Raw genomic sequence first — 22,085 nt, 5'->3', positions numbered from 1 at the left:
CGAAGTCGGAAGCTCAACCGACTGAGCCACCCAGGCGCCCCACTCTGCATGGTCTTCAAAAACACTGAATTTTCGGGAATGCAGGTACCATGTGAATTAAGGGGCCGTCGTACTTGACTGTGTTTGGGTCTTTGCTGAGCCCCTACCGGCAGTTTGAAAACCATGCCACATCTAAATACTTCTTTGTGCCCACCATTTATGTATTGATACGCTATCGTTTTATTTTAAACCATTTTCCTTTTATTTCTCCATTGGCAGTGATTCGCTTCAGTTGGTTATATTAACCATCAATATTATTTCAGTCTGACGAAAGGGATGTTCCCAAACACTCATTACCAACAGATCTGGGGGCTACGAGGACCGAGAATCACTGAGCGAAGGACGGAGAAGCTGCCGTCTGAACGCTCCTCGTCTACACACCAGGTGCGACACAAGAGGTTCAGACTAAGAGTGGCCTCTGTATGGCACACTGCCACAGAAGAGACTATGGTCAACCAGGTAGCTTTACTGTTTGGTGACTACCATTCTGTTTGTGAGAAGAAGTCTGACGAGGGTGGATTTCTGGCACATCGATGGCAGAAAACACCTGACATTATCACGTATAATGGACCAATGTCTTCCTACTTATTCTTTAATACGGATGTTTGGGGGGCACCTGGGAGGCTCAGTCAGTTAAGTGTCTGACTTCAGCTCAGGTCATGATCTCACAGTCCGTGAGTTCGAGCCCCCCGTCGGGATCTGTGCTGACGGCTCGGAGCCTGGAGCCTGTTTCAGATTCTGTGTCTCCCTCTCTCTCTGCCCCTCCCCTGCTCATCTCTCTCTCTCTCTCTCTCTCTCTCTCTCTCTCTCTCTCTCTCTCTCTTTCAAAAATATATAAAACATTTTTTAAAAATTAAAATAAATAAATAAATATGAATGTTTGGGTTCTAATAAGGATCCATGTGCAAAAAGAACGCATTCTATGGTTTTCGTCATCAGATCATGTGTCCCCACCCTTCTCTCAGACGTGCTCTGGCCACAACGGATTGATGATGTATCTCTCCCTCCTCCACCGCCGCGTCCTTCCTCTGCCGGTGCTGTTCCTTCCAAAATGTCCTTTCTTCCTTCCCATCCTGTTGAGATCTCCTTCGTCCTTCAAGCTTCACGTCCAATGTCTCCTCATGTCTCCAAAGTAACAGGTCCAAAACAACACCCTTGATTTTTTCCCACACATAAGCTCTCCCCTATTCTCCCTTCAGAGAGAAGGGAGCATGTGCTCGGGCCAAAAGTCCAGGCTTTATCCTTGACTCCACTCCTTCGCCCCTCACGTTAACCCGCTAGCCAGTCCTGTGGACTCCGTCTCCCAAATAAACCTGCAATCTGTCTCCTCTCTCCATCTTGACGGTCCCTACCCCGGTCCCCGCCACACCACCTCCCTCCCGGACCACTGCCACGGCCTCCACACTGCTCTCTCTGCTTCCATTCTTGCTGCACTCACACCTGTCCTCCACACACCGCGATGTTATAAACACGTCAGACTGGGCCTTTCCTCTCCTGAGAACCTCCCAGCGGGCTTCCCATCACTCGCGAATAAAGCCTGAGCATCTCGCTCTGGACTTCAAGACTCCACATAATCAGGCCTCTGACCGCCTCTCCTCCCTCATGTTACCACTCTTCCGCCTCGGTCATTCCACGCCCTCCCTGCCGCCCTTCCCGCTGTCCCTCCAACACGCCAGGCTCACCTCGACCTCAGACGTTTGCCCCGGGTTCTCCCTGTGACGTTCCTTCCCCGGATCTCTGCAGGGCTGCCTCCCTCCTATCCCATGATGGGCCTTGGTTGAAATTTCATCTCATTAGAAAGGCGGTATGCCCTTTGAACTTGCAGCCCGATGAACTTGCAGCCCTTAACGTACCACTCAGCAGGCTCTTCATTCGGATATGTATCTCTGATCCGTTTCCATCAACATTCCATGAAAGCAGTCCCTGTCTGTCAACGTTCCTTACTCTATCCCTGGCAGGGCTGTGCCCAGAAAGGTGTGAATGCCAGGCAGTGAGTGGCCCAGCCACGATGCCTCACCTAGAGAGGGACCATTCTGTCAGCGTTTCCCATAGGGTCCTTGAGATGTCATTAAAGATAGACATTTTACACCTGTGTTTGGGTGGCCGTCAGAACCGAGTGGTAAAACACAGCCCCCCGGGGCTGCTCCCAGACGGGTGCCTGGTACAGGACGGACACTTGCTAAGTGCCTCTTGAGGGGATAATCGTGAAGACCGACGTGGAGTCAGTTAGCAGTAATCACCCTCTCTGAGACTCCGTTTCCACCACCGTGAGACAAGGCAGACAGACCAAAAATCCTCTGAGGGGTCCCTGGGTGGCTCAGTTGGGTAAGCAGCCAACTCTTGATCTCAGCTCAGGTCCTGACCCTGATCAGGGTCTTGATCTCAGGTCGTGAGTTCAAGCCCCGTGTTGGGCTCTGCACTGGGGATAAAGCCTGCTTAAAAATTTTTTTTTCCAACCTTCACGGTTCATTCATTTCTCAATCATTTCTTTCCAATGTTTTCAATTTCTTTTCATTCATACATTCAAGAAATATGCATAGAGAACCTACCGTGTGCCAGGAGTCCTAGACTCTGCATGTATACTAGCAGACAAAATGGGTCCAACTCCTGCCCTCCTGGAGTTTCCAGTCTACAGATGTCAAAACAACTATGCAAATAAATATACAAGGTACACTGATGACAAAGAGAAAGGTGGGGAGGCAGTGGAAGGCGGGTGCTATCCCAGAATCAATCTTAGCATCAATCATTTCCCAGTCTTATCCTGGCCACCTTTTTTATCAGTGCTCCCTAGGAGGGGCATGGCCTCCCCACCTCTGCCGGCCAGACAGACTTCCTCCAGTCTGAGGTCTCACAAGCGCAACCTGAAAATGGGAAGTGATGCGACGGTCTCCTCACCCGTCACCAGCAACAGAACGCAGCTTTCTGCTGAGGTCCGCGTACAGTGGGGAAGAACCGTGTCCAGATGCACACAGAGCTGGTTCAGACCCCTGCCCCACCCTTTACCAGCTGTGTGACCAGGAGCACGTTATGTCATCTCCTAACTTCAGGGGCCTCTTCGGGAAAATGTAAAAGTCATCGTAGTACCTGCCCCCTAGGGCTACTGTGAGGTCACGTGACATAGACAAAGTGTAGAGCGCTCGGACATCACCTGCCATTCTCGTGCCTGCTCCATGACACCCACCCAGCAGGGGTACGAGGTACCAGGGCCACCCTGGTCTCTGGACGTCACGTGTTTTCAGTCACACGCTCCTACCGGGAACACCTGTGTGCCTGGGACGAGGCCTCACACACCGGGCTGTTCCTTTTTCCTTTCATAGGTTTTTGGCTAGCTCTTGTCACCGCATCCAAAATGACAGCTACTGAGTCACTATCGCTGTCGTTAGCAAGAATGAAGATAAAAACAAGAGGTCAGAGAACTGGAGGCCTGCTCATCTACTACCTTTGGAATCACGGGGATGAAGGCACTGAAATTGGAGGAGACAGACAGAAGGCTTACGTCCTCAGTTCTCTCTCTGGTTCCATCGCATTCTGGAGTCCTAACTGCCACCCAGTGTAAAAATGTTGGCACCCCACGAGGATGTTACAGCAAGAGCCTGGGTTCTACACAGGCTGAGCGATACTCATAGGCCACGTGCTATGTCTGAGGGAAATCCGTGTTCTTATAGGCTAATGGCACAGACAGACAACGACATCATCGATGCCGTCGATGAAAAACATTTCCCCTAAAAAGGAAAACGAATGAGGACTTCAAGACAAAAAAAATTTTTTTTGAGAGAGAGAGATAAAGAGAGAGCACAAGCAGGGGAGAGGGGCAGAGGGGAGAGAGAGAGAGAGAGAGAGAGAGAGAGAGAGAGAGAGAATCTCAAGCAGGCTCCATGCCCAGTGCAGAGGGGGCTCAATCCCATCCCCCTGGGATCTTGACCTGAGCCGAAATCAAGAGTTGGATGCTCACCCAACTGAACCACCCAGGCACCCCCAAAATCGATCATTTTAATAACAATATTGTATTGAAAATCTAACATTTATAGAGCACATCAGAATCGACAGCTTGCTTCCCACTATGGAGTCTCATTTGATGCCTTCTCTACCGATAAGGAAACTGAGGCTCTGTGAGTAGAAGACACTTATCATGTTGCCACACGGCAAAGCAGGAATTCAAAACCACGTTTTCCGAGGCAGGAGTTCTGTTCTTGCTGATGCCTGGTAAACACCACTACAAAGTATAAAACCAAACTCTGATTGAGGGAACAGGTGCCCACAGAAATGGCGATTTACAGCTGGACTGAATGTAACATGACTTATCCCCAAGTAGACATTTTTTCTCTAAGAGATCAGTAAAAAGAAAGCACCAAGCTCCCAGTCCAACAGGATTACACTGCTGCCCCCCTGTGTCCACTTGCTTTTTTTCCCATCTTGGTAAACAAGAACCCGAGGCATCTTTACAGCTTCTAAGCCAAATCTTTGGACCCCTTCATTCTTCAGCAGTAAAGCTGTATGTAAATCTAAGCTACTTGTATCATTAACACATGGTCATAATATGTCTTTTGACTATCAGCGTGTTTGAAAGGAATGTGAATAAATATCAAACAATGAGGGGGCGCCTGGGTGGCTCAGCTCATGACGTCGCAGTCGGTGAGCTCAAGCCCTGCGTCGGGCGCTGTGCTGACAGCTTGGAGCCCGGAGCCCGTTTCGGATTCTGTGTCTCCCTCTCTCTCTGCCCCACCCCTGCCTGCACTGTGTCTCTCTCTCTCAAAAATAAACATTAAAATTTTTTTTTAGGAATCAAACAATAAAGTAACATCTACAGCAAAATGAAAAGGTAACAATTCAGCCAAGTGAAGGGCTGGTCCCTGTGAACCTACATGTGACCCATGTGATCCTACGGTGCAGCCTACAACGAGACAAATCATTTTTACTTAATTATCTGCTATCGAGACCCAGCAGAGCAAAAGGGCTTACAACCACCCTTCCGCCTGGCACCACTGGTGGGAGGCCAGAAGCACACTGTGGGGCACGTTCCGGGCACACCCTCAATGAACATGTCAGAAGAACTAACGGGTTCGTCTCCAATGCATCTGAAGCTGAGTGAAATTATTTTGAGCAATTCTAACTTCATTCCACTACGATTACAATCTGAAATTGAAGGACCGTAGACAAAAGGAAAACACGTCTCATACGGCCTCCACTTTGTATCTGAGTAACTTCTGAGTTATAAACAGTACGCGTGTACCCAGCCTCAGTATTCTCCAATCATCATGGCTTCGAGCTATTCTTGCAACCCGCTCACAGATGGATTTCTGGTCGTGTGGAAAACACATGGTTGGGGCACCCGGGTGGCTCAGTCGGCTGAGCATCTGCCTCTTGATTTTGGCTCAGATCATGATCCCGGGGTCGTGGCGTGGAGCCCCATGTCAGACTCCATGCTGAGCGAGGAGTCTGCTTGATCTCTCCCTCTCTCTCTGCCCCTCTCCCCTGCTCACGCTCTCTCTCTCGAAATGAAAAAAAAGAACATATGGCAATCTAAGATATATTAAACTTTAAAAAGCAAGCTGCAGAATATGTATATTCAACCAATATGTATACTAAACATACATATGATAAATACTAGATATATATAGCACATGTATGTATATGTATGTATATATATGCATGTATGTATTTTAGATTTTAAATGCATTACATATACTAAATGCATTTTAAAACATCTGAAAAGAAAATTATTAGTAATTGTTGTCAGGAGCTGTTGATGAATGTGGCTTTTGACTTTTTATTTTATATAACTTTGTGTTAGTTTAATTTTTGCAGTGAGAGTATGTAGGTATTGGGTTATTTTTTTTTAATTCGTGCAGAATTAAATAAGACCAAAATGAGTCTGCTTCTATTTTATTAACATACTGAAGTATAACTTGCCAGTTAGCATCGATATATGTTTGAACATAAAACTAGGTCAAATAAGGAAGAAAAAAAAAAAACGTGGAAAAAAATTCAATGCCCTGATTTTAGCCTGTCACTTTTAGGCTGAAAAATATTCAGTAAGAATTTCTGGAAAGCCAGGAAGAGGCACCACTGGCCTTCCTTCTCTTCTGTCTACCTAAGAAAGCCCTAACACATATGAGGGTACCCGTCCTTAAATCCACAGAGAGTGGGGTACTTCTCTGTTTCGGGGCCTCCTCTGCCAGTGAGCCAAGAGGCAGAAGAGCTACAGATTTCTGGGTCCCCTCCATCCCTTGGGGCCTTGACCCGCCACAGGCAGGGCCACACCAGGCACAACTGTGATCCTCTTAAAAGCCTCCACAGCCACCTCTGCTTTAGCTCAGGAATCTGCCAGGCTCACTCTCCTTCCCTCATGCTTTCTTAAGAAGAAGAAAAAGGGGCGCCTGGGTGGCTCAGTCGGTTGAGCGTCCGACTGCAGCTCAGGTCATGATCTCGCAGTTTGTGGGTTCGAGCCCTGCGTCGGGCTCTGTGCTGACAGCTCGGAGCCTGGAGCCTGCTTCAGATTCTGTGTCTCCTTCTCTCTCTGCCTCCCCCCAGCCCCCACTCACACTCTGTCTCTCTCTCCTTCAAAAATAAACATTAAAAAAAAGTCTTTTTAAAAGAAGAAAAATTCAAACAATAACGTATCAGAACATACAACAAAACAGGGGGAATCCATACACAGTAAGCATAACTTATTAAAAACTTTAGTAAAAATATCAGGAAGTTATACCAAATGCAGTGTTAACATCCAGACATCACTCCACAAGTAACCACGGGGCACTGAAAGTCACGTTGTACAGAGGAAAAGAAAGAAAACAAATCATGGGAAAATGGAAATTTTTTAAGAAGTAAATTTTAAATTTGAGGTTGTCACAAATCATATCTGCAAAAAAGAAGAGGCCAGAAAATATAGTACAATATACTTTAAAGAAATTATTATATACTTTGCAAACATGAGTAATTCAAACGTTAATATCCAGCATTAGCTAGGATATGGGCAATGGACCTGTGTATACACACTGCTGAACATAGTAATAATGGAAGCTTGCTGGCAATCGGTTTACTTCCCCGTTACAGATATGGATGGATGGTTTAGTCGAGTCCCCGCTTATCCATGGGGAATTATATACCAAGGCCCCCTCAGCAGACAGTATTGAATCCTACATACACTACGTTTTTTCCTATACATACATACCTATGATAAAGTTGAATGTATAAGTTAGGCATAGTTAGAGATTCACAACAATAACTAGTAATAAAATAGAATAATCAGAACAACACACTGTAATCTCTGGCGAAATATCTTTTTTTAAATGTTTATTTGGGAGAAAGAGTGCAGGGGGAGAGAGAGAGAGTAAGGAGGACAGAGGATCTGAAGTGGGCTCTGAGCCGTCAGCCCAGAGCCCGATGTGGGGCTCGAACTCAAAAACCGTGAGATCATGACTTGAGCTGAAGTCGGACACGTCACCGACTGAGCCACCCGGCTGGCTCTTGCGAAACATCTTATTGTCCTGTACTCACCCTTCTTGTGATAATGTGATTTGGATTTGAAAAACTGCCTACGTGATGAAATGGCACAAGGTGAGTGACCGAGTAGTCACGATTCAGTGTTAGGCTACTTCTGACCTTCTGACAAGGTCAGAAGGAGGATCGTCTGCTTGCAGACCATGGTTATGGCGGGTAACCAAAACTACAGGAAGCAAAACCCCAGACATGGGGGGGACCACCGTCACTCTATTCCTTACAAATATACCAAGAGAAACAATTAACCTTTTATTTTTACTTTTGAGAGAGAATGAGTGCAATCAGGGGAGGAACAAAAAGAGAGGGGGACAGAGGCTCCGAAGCAGGCTCTGCGCTGATAACAGACAGCCCAATGTGGGGCTCGAACTCACAAACCATGAGATTGCGACCTGAGCCGAAGTCAGAGGCTTAAGTGACTAAGCCATCCAGGAGCCCGGAGAAAAAGATAATTTTTATAAACATGTGAAAGACAAGGAAAACCTACATGTTCAACAATATCAATTTAAGGATAATTAGAATATTCTGGAAAAACACATAGCCATTGAAAAAAGACAAACTACAGACAACAACGTACAGTCAAAAAGCCCCAAATATTATGTCCCTACTGTTTAGAGACTTTTAAGGACACATAAGTAAATTAATGGAATTCTTTATTACCGTTAAAAAGAATGAGGTACCTCTAGGCTTTTAGAAATGACAACACAACAGTGATATTTGAAGCCAAATAGTGATTTGGAAGCCAATAAGAGAAGAAAATGTATGTGACACTATTATGTAGAAATTCCATATCTAGGTGTTCTGTCCACAGAAAAATATCAAGAAACATGTTCACCAAATTATAAATAGAGGTTTTCTCATCATTTGGGAATGCTTTTTGCAGCAACTAAAAACCATAAAGCTATTTTCATCTTGGGAAGAGAAAAGGCAAAAACCAGTAACAGCAAAAATCAAAAAAGAATTCTAAATGTTTCTGAGTTTTAATGTTTATTTCTTTTTGAGATCGAGAGAGAGAGAGAGAGAGAGAGAGGGAAGGAGGGGCAAAGAGAGAGGGAGACACAGAATCCAAAGCAGGCTCCAGGCTCCGAGCTGTCAGCATGGAGCCTGATGCGGGGCTCGAACTCATGAACCGTGAGATCATGACCTGAGCTGTAGTCAGACACTTAACCGACTGAGCCATCCAGGTGCCCCCTGAGTTTTAAATATTATCTCTCTCTCTCTCTCTCTCTCTCTCTCTCTCTCTCTCTCTCTCTCTCACACACACACACACACACACACACACACACACACACACACACAACTAAAATCACCAGGTAACCAGCCACATTGAGAAACCACGTAAGAGAACTGATGCCACCATGCAGAAGTTTAGCTCAGGTGCCCTGCCATTCGAGACACACAGGAAGCAGAGGCACCACAGAATGGTTTCCTCCTAAAGTCCCATGATTCTGGCAAGAACTGCTTCCATAAAAGGGTCAGAGAGTAAATATTTTAGGCTTTGCAAGCCACACAGTCATAACTACTCAACTCCAGCATAAACAAAGTCAGCCACAGACAATAAATCAAGCATGGCCGTGTTCCAATAAAACTTTATGGACGATGAAATGTGGATTTTTTATAATTTTATATAATTTTCACATCACGAAATACGCATGTTTTAAAATTTTTTTCCAACCCTTCAAAACAGCCAGAACGGAAGACAATTTGGCAGTTCCTTAAAAAGTTAAACGTGGAGGTACCATAGGATACAGAAACTCTACTCCTAGGTATGAACCCAAGAGAATTGAAAACATGTACTCACACAACTTGTACGTGAATGTTGATAGCAGTGTCATTCATGATATGCAAAAAGTGGAAACAACTCAAACATCCATCGACCAACCAACGAACGGGTAAACAAACTAGGCGTATCCGTATAAAAGCACATTATGCATCCGGACAAGGAACAAAGTAACGATAACAGGCTACAACCTGGGTGAATCTTGAAAACATGCCACATGGAAGAAGCCAGACACCAAAGGCTACATATTGTCTGGTTTCATTTACACTAAATGTCCAGAAGAGGCACAGCCATAGAGAAAGTAGACTAGTGGTGGCCAGGGCTGTGGGAAGAGGGAATAAAGGGTGACTATTAAGGACTACAGTGGTTTGGGTTTTTTTTTTTTTTTTTTCCAGATAATAAAAAGGTTCTGGAATAAGATGGTGGTGATGGTTGCAGAAATTCGTGAAGATACTTAAACAACGGAGTTGTACACTTGCAATGGAGAGGTTTTAGTATATGAATTAAATATCCAGTATATGAATCTCAATTTTAAAAAAAAATAGAAATTTAGCTCACGAATCACACAAAACAAACTGCAGGCTGGACTGGCCTACAGTTTACCAACCCCGTTCTGGCATCTAACACAGAAGATATTTTGGGTTCGCCAACAAAGCTGAAGGCAAAAACTTGAAAAAAACTGAGCCAAGCTTTTCTTATTTGGTGAGAATTAAAGTCATGAAAAAATGGAAAGCCAAAGCGCCTTTAAGTTATGCTTACTGCCACCAGACCCATAAAGCTACTTCTGTGAGAATTGGTAAAATTCAACAGACTGGTCAGGGGGAAAGTGAGTGTTCTAGAAAGCACAACTTGTAAATACCAATTCCCATTCTGTCGTGCCAAAATCCCTTCAAAATTAAAATAAACTGATTTAGAAATGCATTTATGGGTACATTACCTGGAGATACTAGCTGTATTAATTCAAACCTTGTTAGGAAACCTAAAATAGAAAAAATGAGAGAGTTTTTCATAATTGCTAAGTTCAAAACTGCCATAACATTCCATTTATAATAATAATAATAATAATAATAATAATAATAATAATAATGCCATATCAACAAGGATTCAGGTATTTCTGGACCCAGTAATCCAAGGGCATAGAGTGGGAGTAACTAAGTTATAAAACTAACATTTTGTGCCCTAAGAAGTATTGATGACACGGATGTAATATTTTGTCTTAAAAACATATCCATAAATCACTGACATAAAAATGAGATTCTCATTTTGAAAATTCAAAATCCAACTCTTGCCCATCAACCTATACAAGTTCATCTTGCTTAAAACAGTATGCTCTCTGACAATATAAATGAAACATAAAATATAACATTTTTTTATACTTCCTGAGTCCAAAGTATATTTACAAACAGTGAGCCCATGTACAAAATCTATAAGGACAAGAGTAAAATTCAAATCTGAAAGTAACTTAAACATAAATGGTATAACAATAAAAAATCAATAAAGATAATTCCCCCAAATTATAGAAGTGAATACATTTAAAAATAGACAATAATGGTGGCAATCATAGACGATTATAGTTACTAATCCATATTATATATTTGAAAGTTGCTAAGAGGGTAGGTCTTAAATGTTCTCACCGCAAAAAAGAAGTGGCAGTTCCATGATGGGATGAGTGTGTTAGCTCATGCTGTGGTAATCATTTTGCAATATCTAAGTGTATCAAATCCTCATGTTGTACACCTTACACTCGCATAATGTGATATGTCAATTATGTTTCAAAACAGCTAGAAGTCTGTATACAAGAAAAGTAAAATTCTCCCTCTGCAGACTTATGAAAAGCATGTGGGTGCATGAGGACAGAATTTTAAATGCCAAGAAACTGACAGTTAAGACAGTTTGTAATTTTAGGTTTTCCAAGTAGGACAATGGGAATGTTAAGCCCTCCATTTGTCTCAGGCTCTAAATCCCTTACGTTCAGTGAATTCTCACTATATCCCATGTTCATGGACTGGAAGACTTGATATTGTTTAGATGGAAACATTCCTCAAATTGATCTACAGGCTCAAGGCAACCCTTATCAACATCCTAGTTGGCTCCTTTGCAGAAACAGACAAGCTGATCCTAAAATTCATATGGAAATACAAGAGAATCCAAACAGCAAAAACTGCCTTGGAATGAAGAACGAAGGTGGAGGACTCACATTTCCTGATTTCAAACCTTACTCACAAAGTTACAATAATCAAGACTGTGTGTTACAGGCATAATGATAGATATATGGATCCACAGAATACAACTGAGAATCCAAAAAAACCCCTCATATTTACAGTCAATTGATTTTCAACAAATGTATCCGGACTATTCAATGGGGGGAAAATACTCTTATCTGTATTGATTTTCAACAAATCAATTGATTTTCAACAAATGTATCCGGACTATTCAATGGGGGGAAAATACTCTTATCAACAAATGAGACCAGGACAACTGGATACCCAGATGCAAAAGAATGAAGCTGGACCCCTACCTCATGCTATTTACAAAAATAAACTTAATATGTGTCATAGGCTTAAATGTAAAAGCTAAAACTATAAAACTCTCAGAAGAAAACACGGACATAAATCTTTGTGACTTAAATTAGGTAATGGTTTCTTAGTTATGACATCAAAAGCTCAAGTAAAAAAAGAAAAACGAATAAAACAGAATTAATCAAAATTAAAAATTTTTGTGTTTCAAAGAACACCATCGAGAAAATGAAAAGATAATCCAAAGAATGGAAGAAAGTATCTATCATACATCTGCTATGGGACTTGCATCTACAATATACAAAGAATTCAATACATTACAAGTTCATAATATATTACAACTCAATAATAAAAAGTCAAATAACCCCATTAAAATATAAGCAAAAGCTCTGAACACACATTTCTCCAAATAACATATACAAACAGCCAGTAAGCACATGAAAAAATGCTCAAAATCATCAAAACCACAATGAGATTTCACTCATACCCACAAGAATGGCCACCGATCAACAGGACAAGTAACAAGTGTTGACCAGGATGTGGAGAAATGGATCCCTCACGCATTGCTGGTGGAATGTAAAATGATACAGTTGCTTTGGTGAAGTTTCTCCAAAAATTAAAAAGAATTACCATACGGCCCAACACTTCCACTCTGAGGTATAGACCCAAGACAAATGGAAACACATGTCCACAAAAACACTTGTAGACAAATATTCACAGCAACGTTATTCATGATAGCCCAAACATGAAGAAAACCCAAATGTCCCTCAACCACTAAATGAATAAACAAAATGTGGCACAGCCATACCATGGAACACTACTTCGCCCCAGAAAGAAATGAAATACTGACACATGCTGTAGCAAAGATGAATCTTGAAAACATGCTAAGTGAAAGAAGCCAGTCACAAAGGACCACATGTTATATAACACCATTTATATGAAATATCCAGCATAAGCAAATCTATAGAGACAGAAATATTGGTTAGCAGTGCCCTAGGGCTAGGAGTGATAAAGAAGAATGGGTTTAGGGTTTCTTTCTATGGTGATAAAAATACCCTAAAATTAATTATGGTGATGGTTGCAAACTGGTGCAGCCACTCTGGAAAAGAGTATGGAGTTTACTCAAAAACTTAAAAATAGAACTACCCTACGACCCAGCAATTGCACTACGAGGTATTTATCCAAGGGATACAGGTATGCTGTTTCGAAGGGGCACATGCACCCCCGTGTTTATAGCAGCGCTATCGACAATAGCCAAAGTATGGAAATAGCCCAAATGTCCATTGATGGATGAGTGGATCAAAAAGAATGAAATCTTGCATTTGCAACCACGTGGATGGAACTGAAGGGTATGATGCTAAATGAAATTAGTCAGAGAAAGACAAATATCATATGAGTACTTTAAGATACAAAACAGATGAACATAAGGGAATCGAGGCAAAAATATTATAAAAACAGGGAGGGGGACAAAACGTTAGAAACTCTTAAATATGGAGAACAAACAGAGGGTTGCTGGAGGGGTTGTGGGGGGAGGATGGGCTAAATGGGTTAGGGGCACTAAGGAATCTACTCCTGAAATCATTGTTGCACTATATGCTAATGAACTTAGATGTAAATTTAAATATTAATTAATTAATTCATTTTTAAAAATTATGATGGTCACATAACTGTATGAAGATACAAAACCCATTTAATTATAATATATAAACAAACAGAAGTGTACCATCAAATAAATCCCATCTCTATCTAGAAAAGGGTTTGTAATAGAATCAAAACCATGATTCAAATTTGACACAGACTGTTGAATATAAGTATGGATCAAAATGGAAATATCACAATACAGAATTACAATACAGAATTTTGTATCTGCACACACAATTACATACACCCAATAGTTGTTCTGCTTTGTTTTAAGAGCACTTACTTTCTAAAATTTCTGCTACAGCCCCAGGATCTATTGCATTTTCAAATACCTGCAGGAAAAAAAAGGGTGTAAATAAATTTTCAAAGATTAATATATGCTTATAGAAACTGTAGGTTTTATCTTTCCAAACAATTAACACATGTCAATTCCAGCCATACAGTATTTTAAAATTCAACAGGAGTATCTTTAACGTGTATGCGGCTAAAAGTTCAACAAATGACTATAGAATGAGAATAAACGCAATACCAAGTACAAGGAAAATCTGAGTTAGCTGACTCTACCCCATGCCCAAAATGTCATCAACTTGACCTAGTCTTATAGTTTGTTGCTAAAAGCACATCTGGCATCAACCTCAAAGAGTCTTGCTTGAATACCTAGAAAAACATTCTGCATACCACGGACACTCATTAAGTGATGTTAACTGAATAAACGACTCTAACAATTGGTTGTGCTAAACAGGAACGTCAGTACAAATCCTATGTGCAGCACAAAAGAAAACCTACGCACCCTCCTACAGAACAAAATAACTAGAGAGAGGGAGAGCCTCATAAGTTTAAAGTATATCATGAAGCACAAGACAAACGTTGTGGTATCTGCCTAGCCAACACCAAATGTGCTTATTTTGTCCTCGAGCTAAAAGGGTCTGGGACAGGACTGAAAGTGAAAGCACACCATGCCGGTCTCCCTAAACTCTGGAAGCCTGCATGAAACCAAAGTTTTCACCAGAGGTTGGTTTCAGGCATTAATGTTCTGATTTAAATGGTATTTAAACGTAAGCATGGTTAAAATCTGCTCTTGATCTAAAGCCAGGTCTGCTTTAACTACAAAAGTGGAGGCTATCCCCTGCAATCCGTTTGTGCCTTCCTGACCTAGATGTATCAGGGCAAATGTGGGTGAGGGTTTTTTTTTCCCCCTAAAATATTTCAGTAATGGCATCCCTTCACTTCATCCATGTTTAAGGATTTTCTCAAGTATGACCCTGGGGAGTAAATGATCAACATGAACTGTTCAAACACAATGTCTCATACGTTCGTTATGAACAGTTTATTTATCCAATTGTTTTAGGACGTTCAATTCTGGGTTACACAGAAGGTCCAGAGACGAGAAAATGATTTTGATACTTGCTGCACGCATTCGCAGCTGGAGAATAGAACAAATCCAAGAACACTAGAGCCGAATGGAGAAAGCTGGAATATGAACCCAAATCGCTCACACATGAGGGTAGTATTTCGGATTTTTAAATAACCACATTTTATAAAGAGAAAAATGGCCCATGATACATGTTTGACCAGCAACCTTAAATGCACAGTTTTGCAAGAGAGCAGGAGGGGCATCTAGAGTATGTGTGAGTCTCTCCTTCCTTTTCTACACATCAGGGATGTTGGACTTGATGACCTCCAAGTTCATTTACAGAATTATCATTCTGTGCTTCTTTGACTTTGTACCCTTGGGTTTCTTATAAAAAGATTTCTAAAGTCTTCTGCAGAAGCAAACTTGATAAATTAAGAAGGAAATTCTTAGGGGAAAACATAGACTGGATTTTCACCACTCACTTCCTATCACTACTAATATCTAGTAGAAGTAGGTTGCTTTCGATTCTGACTGTATGTCCCAAGGTAACAGGCATTTATTCTTCTCCTCTCTTATCTAACCAGTTTGGTAGACTCTGTTTAAATAAACAAGCTGTAATGTACAAACATATCATCTACAGCCCTAGCCTGTTGGAAAACCAACCCTCATCTCATTGCCCATTCTCAGTTCAAAACATGTCATTTTCTGGGCAGCACCATCCAGACCTTTAAAAGTGATAGGCTCCATGCTTCCCATTCTGTGTCTCCCTCTCTCTCTGACCCTCCCCCCATTCATGCTCTGTCTCTGTCTCAAAAATAAATAAACGTTAAAAAAAAAAAAAACTGAAGATAAAAGTGATAGGCTCCACCCTGGAGCCCTCCCCGGATTTGCCCCCTCTCCCAAAGAAGCAGTTCAGTGATATCATTTTGAAGGGAAATCATTAGACTCGTCAAGGCTAAAACTGATTTCACCTCCAAATTCCAAATTCCAAAAAGCTTCAAAGGACCGCCAATGAGTCATAGTAATGAACTTCATATTCTAAATTGAAGCGGGAAGCAGGTTGATAAATGTTCTATTAATATCATGTTCCTATTCGTAGGAATGAAACCTAGTCTTTATCGCTGTAGGTAAATAAACCAGGTATGGCCTAAGAATACTCAGTAAATCTGAAGAGGCTTGTTTTGTTACAGGATTTCAGGTACAGGGTTTTACTAATTTGAATCTAGTTTTTGGTGGTTTTTTTTTTTTTTTTCATTATTTCTCTGAGTCTACCAGTTTGTTTCTAAGGTCCATAATTCACTGATAATCCCTGTCATGAATGTAACGCAACTGCCTCTAACACCTCCAGGAACTTGCTCTCTCTGCTCCAGTTAGAAAAATGCCATGGGAGTTCCAAGAATAGAAAACATCCACCAGGGTATTTAGCACTAGGTTGACAGCACTTGGCTCAGACCTACAATGTAAAAGCTATTCCTCCAACTACGGTGTGCTGAGGCCGCTTCAAGTCATTTTTTAAAGAAAATGTACCAAGTAACTTTTTAAGAACCGCGTTCTTTATAAGAACCATTGGAGGATCTTCAGACAGCAGCATCTACATTTCTCCGTTCAGCAATGAGAAAGTCAAGATCACCTTTTCAAACCTCATGCTCTGCTGAATCATAATAGGGAACACAGAGGGAAAGCAGTCTGTCTCCAGGTACTGATTCAGGAGGTACACCCCAAGGTACACATCTTGCTTGTCGGGAAGGAACACTCCTGGACAAGAAATCTTAAAAACAAGAGAGAGAACAGGGCTTGGTTTGTTTCGTGTTTGAAGTGGAGCTGCGTTCCCTAGGCTCGCACGGACGCGGTGGAATTCGCCGCCCAGCCATCTCCCACACCTCCACCTTCCTTGCCCCGTCCCCCCCTTCCCCAAGTGGAAACGCCAGTCTCCTCCCACGTCTCCGCCAGGTGTCACAATCGTCCTCTCGCCGGCCCTTCTCCCCGCCCCCGCGGGGATGGCAATGCGGAAGCGGAAGAGGCTGCAGGGCCGGGAGCCGCTCGCTAGGCCGGTCGGGTCCTGGGGTCCGGGCCCCCCGCCGCGATGCCGAGCCCCCGCAGGAACGTGGACGCACGCCCGCTGGCCGCCTCCGCCTCGAGCAGCAGCGGCGGCCCCGGCAGCCCGGCCCACGGCGGCGGCGGCGGCGGCGGCAGGTTCGAGTTCCAGTCCCTGCTCAGCAGCCGCGCGCCGGGCTTGGACCCCACCTGCACCCGGCTCCGCGCGTCCGAGAGCCCGGTGCACCGCCGCGGCTCCTTCCCCCTGGCCGGGGCGGGCCCCTCGCAGGCGCCCCCGGCCCCGCTCCCCGAGGAGGACCGCATGGACCTGAACCCGTCGTTCCTGGGCATCGCCCTGCGCTCCCTGCTGGCCATCGACCTGTGGCTGTCCAAGAAGCTGGGAGTGTGCGCCGGGGAGAGCTCGTCCTGGGGTAGCATGCGGCCTCTTATGAAGCTGCTGGAGATCTCGGGCCACGGCATCCCCTGGCTGCTGGGGACCCTCTACTGCCTATCCAGGAGCGACAGCTGGGCCGGGCGCGAGGTGCTCATGAACCTGCTCTTTGCCCTGTTGTTGGACCTGCTGCTGGTGGCCCTGATCAAGGGGCTGGTCCGCAGGCGCCGCCCGGCCCACAACCAGATGGACATGTTTGTCACCCTCTCGGTAGACAAATACTCCTTCCCCTCGGGCCACGCCACCAGGGCCGCCCTGGTGTCCCGGTTCATCCTGAACCACTTGGTGCTGGCCATTCCGCTGAGGGTGCTCGTGGTACTATGGGCCTTCATCTTGGGCCTCTCCAGGGTCATGCTGGGGCGGCACAATGTCACCGACGTGGCTTTTGGCTTTTTTCTGGGCTACACGCAGTACAGCATCGTGGACTATTGCTGGCTTTCACCGCACAATGCCCCGGTCCTCTTCCTACTGTGGAACCAACAATGACACCATCTCATTCACCATGGCACCAGGAGATCTGAAGCTTTCCACATGCGACCATGCTGACAAAAACCGGCCGCACTCCTGCTCGGCCCTCTAAGGACATTTCAGGCTTCCTTTGAAATTTCAGGTGTCATTCCATCTTGATGGCTTGCTAGGCCGGAGAACGTGCTGGCCATTGGACCACAGCCATATTATGGAAAGCAAAAAAAAAAAAAATCTCTCTATTACATATTTATTCAACAACTGTTTGTATCTCCAGAACAACTGCAAAGAAAACAAGCTGGGGTGATTATAATACTGCTGTTTTTTAAAAGTTGACATCGGTAAATTTTGTGTTTTGTAGTTATCCTGTAAGTCAACGTATCGCCTGTAAAGTGAACTTGGGGGAAAAAAGCAAAACATGGTCTGCCTTCTGTAAATGTACATGCAAATGAACCACCTACTAAGCCTGGTTCTTCTCCTGGGATAGACTGTAGACAGTAGTTTAAGAGTCTAAAGCATGGGTTTTTCTCGCTGATTCCCTGAAAATCTGTTGCCACAGTGTCTTCTTAATCCCGATTTTCTTGATAAGCTTTTTTTGTTTATTGTCTCTTCCCTCTTTGTGGATTGGGTAGCGAGAAGAGAGATTATAGTATATATCTTTCTTTCCTTTCCCTCTACCTTCTCAAAAATTCTTTAAATAGATCTCCCAGTACTCTCTCATGTTATCTTTTTGCATTCAGAGAACAAGCCAAGAACTTCCTTGAAGAAGCAGCACTTAATGTAGATATGGGCATATCTACAGTGCCAGTGGAGAAAGACTGGGACCATGACCAAATGCTTGATTCCATTGACAACAAATAGCATGGCATGACAGAGGGCAGAAACACCCATTGAGGACATCAGGAACTAAGAGTCTGGGGGTAAGCTTACCACATGTGATGGCAGTGGGCCAGTATGGAAGGAGATGGGACTGTGCTGCCCACTGATGCTTCTCTACGTAGGTAATAAAATAGGAAAATGACTTGGTTCTTTGCAGTGCAAGGGCATAAGCTTTCTCATATGTACCACAGGGATGACCCTGTATACTACGGTTTTTCGTACAGAATCCCATTTCCCTGTGCACAGCACACTTTAGGTAACAGTATTCAACTTGAAACTCATCAGGGGAACCCACTGCTATACCAGGCTCAAGGTATAACTAACTCCTAAATTTCCCTTTATGGTGACCTTTACATTTAAGTCGGTTTATCCATGGTGCCTCCCCAAATCACAAGACCAAAGACCACCAAACGCAGGATGGACTCTGCTCATTATTCTTTGACCAGGAAAGACCACAAAACGGGATGTGCTTTAAATGCTGTTCTCCCTGAAAAATGAGAACCTTTAAATCACCCGTGGAACTGGTGTTTTCAGAGAATGAGGAATTATTTTGACATTTATAAAGAGGAAGGATTATGGCCTTTGATCTGCCACATAGAGGTGAACACTAGAATCTGGAGAATAGTGTGACAAGTAGGTTCTGATTGGGTGGAAGTGTGAACTTCCTGAGCGTGAGAGGCACACTGAAAGAGGAACTCCTCAAAGTAAAATAAAATCATTTGCATCCCCACAACATCTTCCAACATGGACTACCTCTTCTCTCGCTGAATCAGCCCAACTGTAAAGCTCTAAGTGGTCTGCTTAATTGTTTAACCTTAGAGAGATCTTTGTTTTAATCCAGCAGTATTCGGGCCAGCTATTTTTGGAAGCAATGACATTTATTGCCTTTGCAGTGTTCACAAGTCTGAATATTGGGGGCTCAACACTAGGCTTTTCTTCTGGTCCCTGGAATCCCACATCTTAGTTGTTCAGACCTGACTTTGCAGGCTTTTAAAGCACAGATCAATTCAGCTGATGTTTCTGAAGCACTCTAAGTACTGTAGACTAGAAAACTGATTTTACTGTAATCGTGCACTGAGGAATGCTTTTTAAAACTTAAAATAAACCAATAATGTCTGAATGGAGCGAGATGCAAACTGGTTTAATCTTTGCCTTGATGAGCAGGAAGACTGATTTATCACTCAGCTCCTCAAGAATTCCTTCCTCTTACTGCAGAATTTTGAGAGTTGGCATTTGATGAAGCACAACTGATAGAGTCTGGTCCTATTTGCTGTTAGCAAAATGGGACAAATCCAGGAAATTTTTATCTTTCAGAACTGCACATCTGATGAAAGCACAGCACTTGTCACTTGTACGGAGGCTGACAGATCTTCCACGGCCGTAACCCATCGGCATTTCGCTTGTACTCACGGCCAGTAGAGACGCCCCTACAGCTGACAGGCAAAGCTGTATGACAGTCTGTCACCAACTACAGATGGAAGGATTGGAAAATATAAGCTGAATTAAAAGAAATGCCTGATCCCAAACAGGAACAATGCAGTCACTCTGCCACAAGCACCTCACTTGAGCAGGATTCAGTGGACAATTATAAAACAAGTGTTGGTTGATTGACTTCCCTTTTGGAATGAGCAAGCCAGAGCCATCTCTAGGGGAAATACCTTAGAATATATTCAATTGGTTCATAGAGGTGGCAAATTATCAGGAAGTCATTGGGCTTTATGGAATTAAACTCTTCCCTTGTTATTTAAAGGCGGGTGTTGTTGTGTTTTTTTTTAATTCTTTCACAAATCTTTATCCTGGAAAAAAATAAAATTCTTCTTGGACTTAATGCAAGGCTATAATTAATTTTTTTTTTTTTTTTAATTTTAGAGAGTGCACTCAAGTAGGGGAGAGGGGTAGAGGGAGAAGGAGAATCTGAAGCAGGCTCCTCGCTGAGCACAGAGCCTATGAGGGACTCCATCCCATGACCCTGGGATCATGACCTCGGTGGAAATCAAAAGTCAGACACAACCAACTGAGCCACCCAGGCGCCCCCATTATTTTAAAGTAACAGAAAAATTTAGGATAAAGCTAACAAGTCGTTGGGGCGGGGGGAGTTGGAAGGGGTTGGGCTGAATTAAGAGTTGAGAAATCAGGAAAGACCAATGTAGAGGATCTTAAGGACTGAGAGGTATGATCTGTCCCCAAAGACAATGATGTGTGTGGTGAGGTGGGTAGGGGGTGGTGAAAATGATCAAGACCGTTTAGGAACCCTGGGCAGAGAGTGTGATTTGGGGCAAGGAGTGGAGGTCGGTCGACTTCTCTTACCGCCCGGATCTGGAGTTCCACCACCACCTCCAGAGGCATGGTCCCCTGTGTGGGCGAAAAGCACTGGAATGAAAAGATCCTTTTGTGCTCAGCCCTGGGCCAATTTTTCTTGGTTTAGCTCAATCCCTAGGGCAAACGTTCCCAGCAGCTTCCCCAGGCCCTTTATCCCCTGGTCTCGCCATCCGTCCCCCCCGCCCTCCGCCCCAGCCCAGGTCCCTCCCTCCGGGATGGGTCTCACACTGCGCGAGCAGGAGCCAAGGCTTCCAGAAGGCGGAAGCGTCGCGTTGCCATGAACGCTCAAATTCGCAACCTTCCACCTGGAACGCGCCAGCTAGGCTCTGCGCAGGCGTGCGCGCCCCCGGCTGCCCCACTGGGAACGCGGCGCGCGCCCGAAGTGGGCTTCCCAGGCTCTGCGCGGGCGGGAGAGCCCCAGCAGGTGCCGGCTTGGCGGCTGGATCCTGAGCTGCTGAAAGAGCTCCCGTTTCCTTTCCCCCAACCCTCTCCGTCACCTCTCTTTATGGCCCCCATTGCTATGTTAAAATGTTCACAGAGTCCATTCTGAAAGGGGAATATGATCATGAGCTCCGTTATCGTTTAAGTGCTACCCGCTCTTAGTAGCTGTAAAACCGCCAAGCCCCAGAATTTCTTTAACTGTTCAATTAATATAATAGCCTGTCCCTAAAGGTACTCTCTTGCTTACGAAATGTTATGTCCTTATGTTTGGTTTGGAAAACATGGCCCCCTTCAATAACAAGAAATTAACATGTTGCTTATTGGAAATACAAGGATAATTCCGAGAGAGATTTAAACGTTTGGTTTCCACGTTAGCCACAGTGGAAATATTTGTCAGTCTCTCTTTTCTGGCGTTTACTTAACCGGGAGCAAGCAGGGAGTTACATTATCTCCCAGTGGGTAGTTACGGTGGTTGCCAAAGGCAGGGCCACACTGTAAAAACCATCAGAGGGGACAGGCAGAGAAAAAGTTTTTCACCAGTAGGGGAAATTGCTTTTTGTCCATTCACTGTGTTTAACAGACAAAAAGACAGGAAAGGAGGCGGGAGTGGCTGCTTCTAGCCAATCTGAAAAATGTGGGAGGGCCAGTGCTGTCTCTGGAAAGAAATCT

At 43.9% G+C, this 22,085-nt stretch overlaps 2 protein-coding genes across 6 annotated transcripts in view; one reads left to right on the top strand and one right to left on the bottom strand.

Moving 5' to 3' along the window:
• Positions 1–21,279, bottom strand: part of SPATA6L (spermatogenesis associated 6 like) — a 48,325-nt gene extending 27,046 nt beyond the window's left edge. Inside the window, exons 1-5 of one of the 2 annotated variants that reach the window (XM_023243286.2) lie at positions 21,202–21,279; positions 20,964–21,008; positions 16,458–16,595; positions 13,757–13,805; positions 10,254–10,295 (exon numbers count right to left, since the gene is read on the bottom strand). In XM_023243286.2, the coding sequence (XP_023099054.2) occupies positions 10,254–10,295; positions 13,757–13,805; positions 16,458–16,595; positions 20,964–21,002 (268 nt within the window). In that variant the 5' untranslated portion in view covers positions 21,003–21,008; positions 21,202–21,279. Of the gene's footprint in view, positions 1–2,934; positions 3,077–10,253; positions 10,296–13,756; positions 13,806–16,457; positions 16,596–20,963; positions 21,009–21,201 lie in introns of those variants that run through there. The other variant, XM_023243288.2, reaches the window with a different exon arrangement.
• Positions 16,754–20,484, top strand: PLPP6 (phospholipid phosphatase 6). 4 transcript variants are annotated; one of them, XM_023243292.2, is made up of 2 exons: positions 16,754–18,080; positions 18,518–20,484. In XM_023243292.2, exon 1 carries the CDS (start codon positions 16,911–16,913, stop codon positions 17,796–17,798), a length of 888 nt encoding a protein of 295 aa, XP_023099060.2. In that variant the 5' UTR covers positions 16,754–16,910; the 3' UTR covers positions 17,799–18,080; positions 18,518–20,484. The 4 variants fall into 4 exon arrangements, with proteins under 4 accessions (XP_023099060.2, XP_023099058.2, XP_023099059.2 ...); XM_023243290.2 differs by having other exon boundaries at positions 16,754–18,118; XM_023243291.2 differs by having other exon boundaries at positions 16,754–18,145.
• Positions 21,280–22,085: the final 806 nt, after the last annotated feature.

The sequence above is a fragment of the Felis catus genome, chromosome D4, assembly GCF_018350175.1.
Source record: "Felis catus isolate Fca126 chromosome D4, F.catus_Fca126_mat1.0, whole genome shotgun sequence".
Taxonomy (NCBI): Eukaryota; Metazoa; Chordata; class Mammalia; order Carnivora; family Felidae; genus Felis; species Felis catus.
This window is presented reverse-complemented; position numbering and strand designations above follow the sequence as displayed.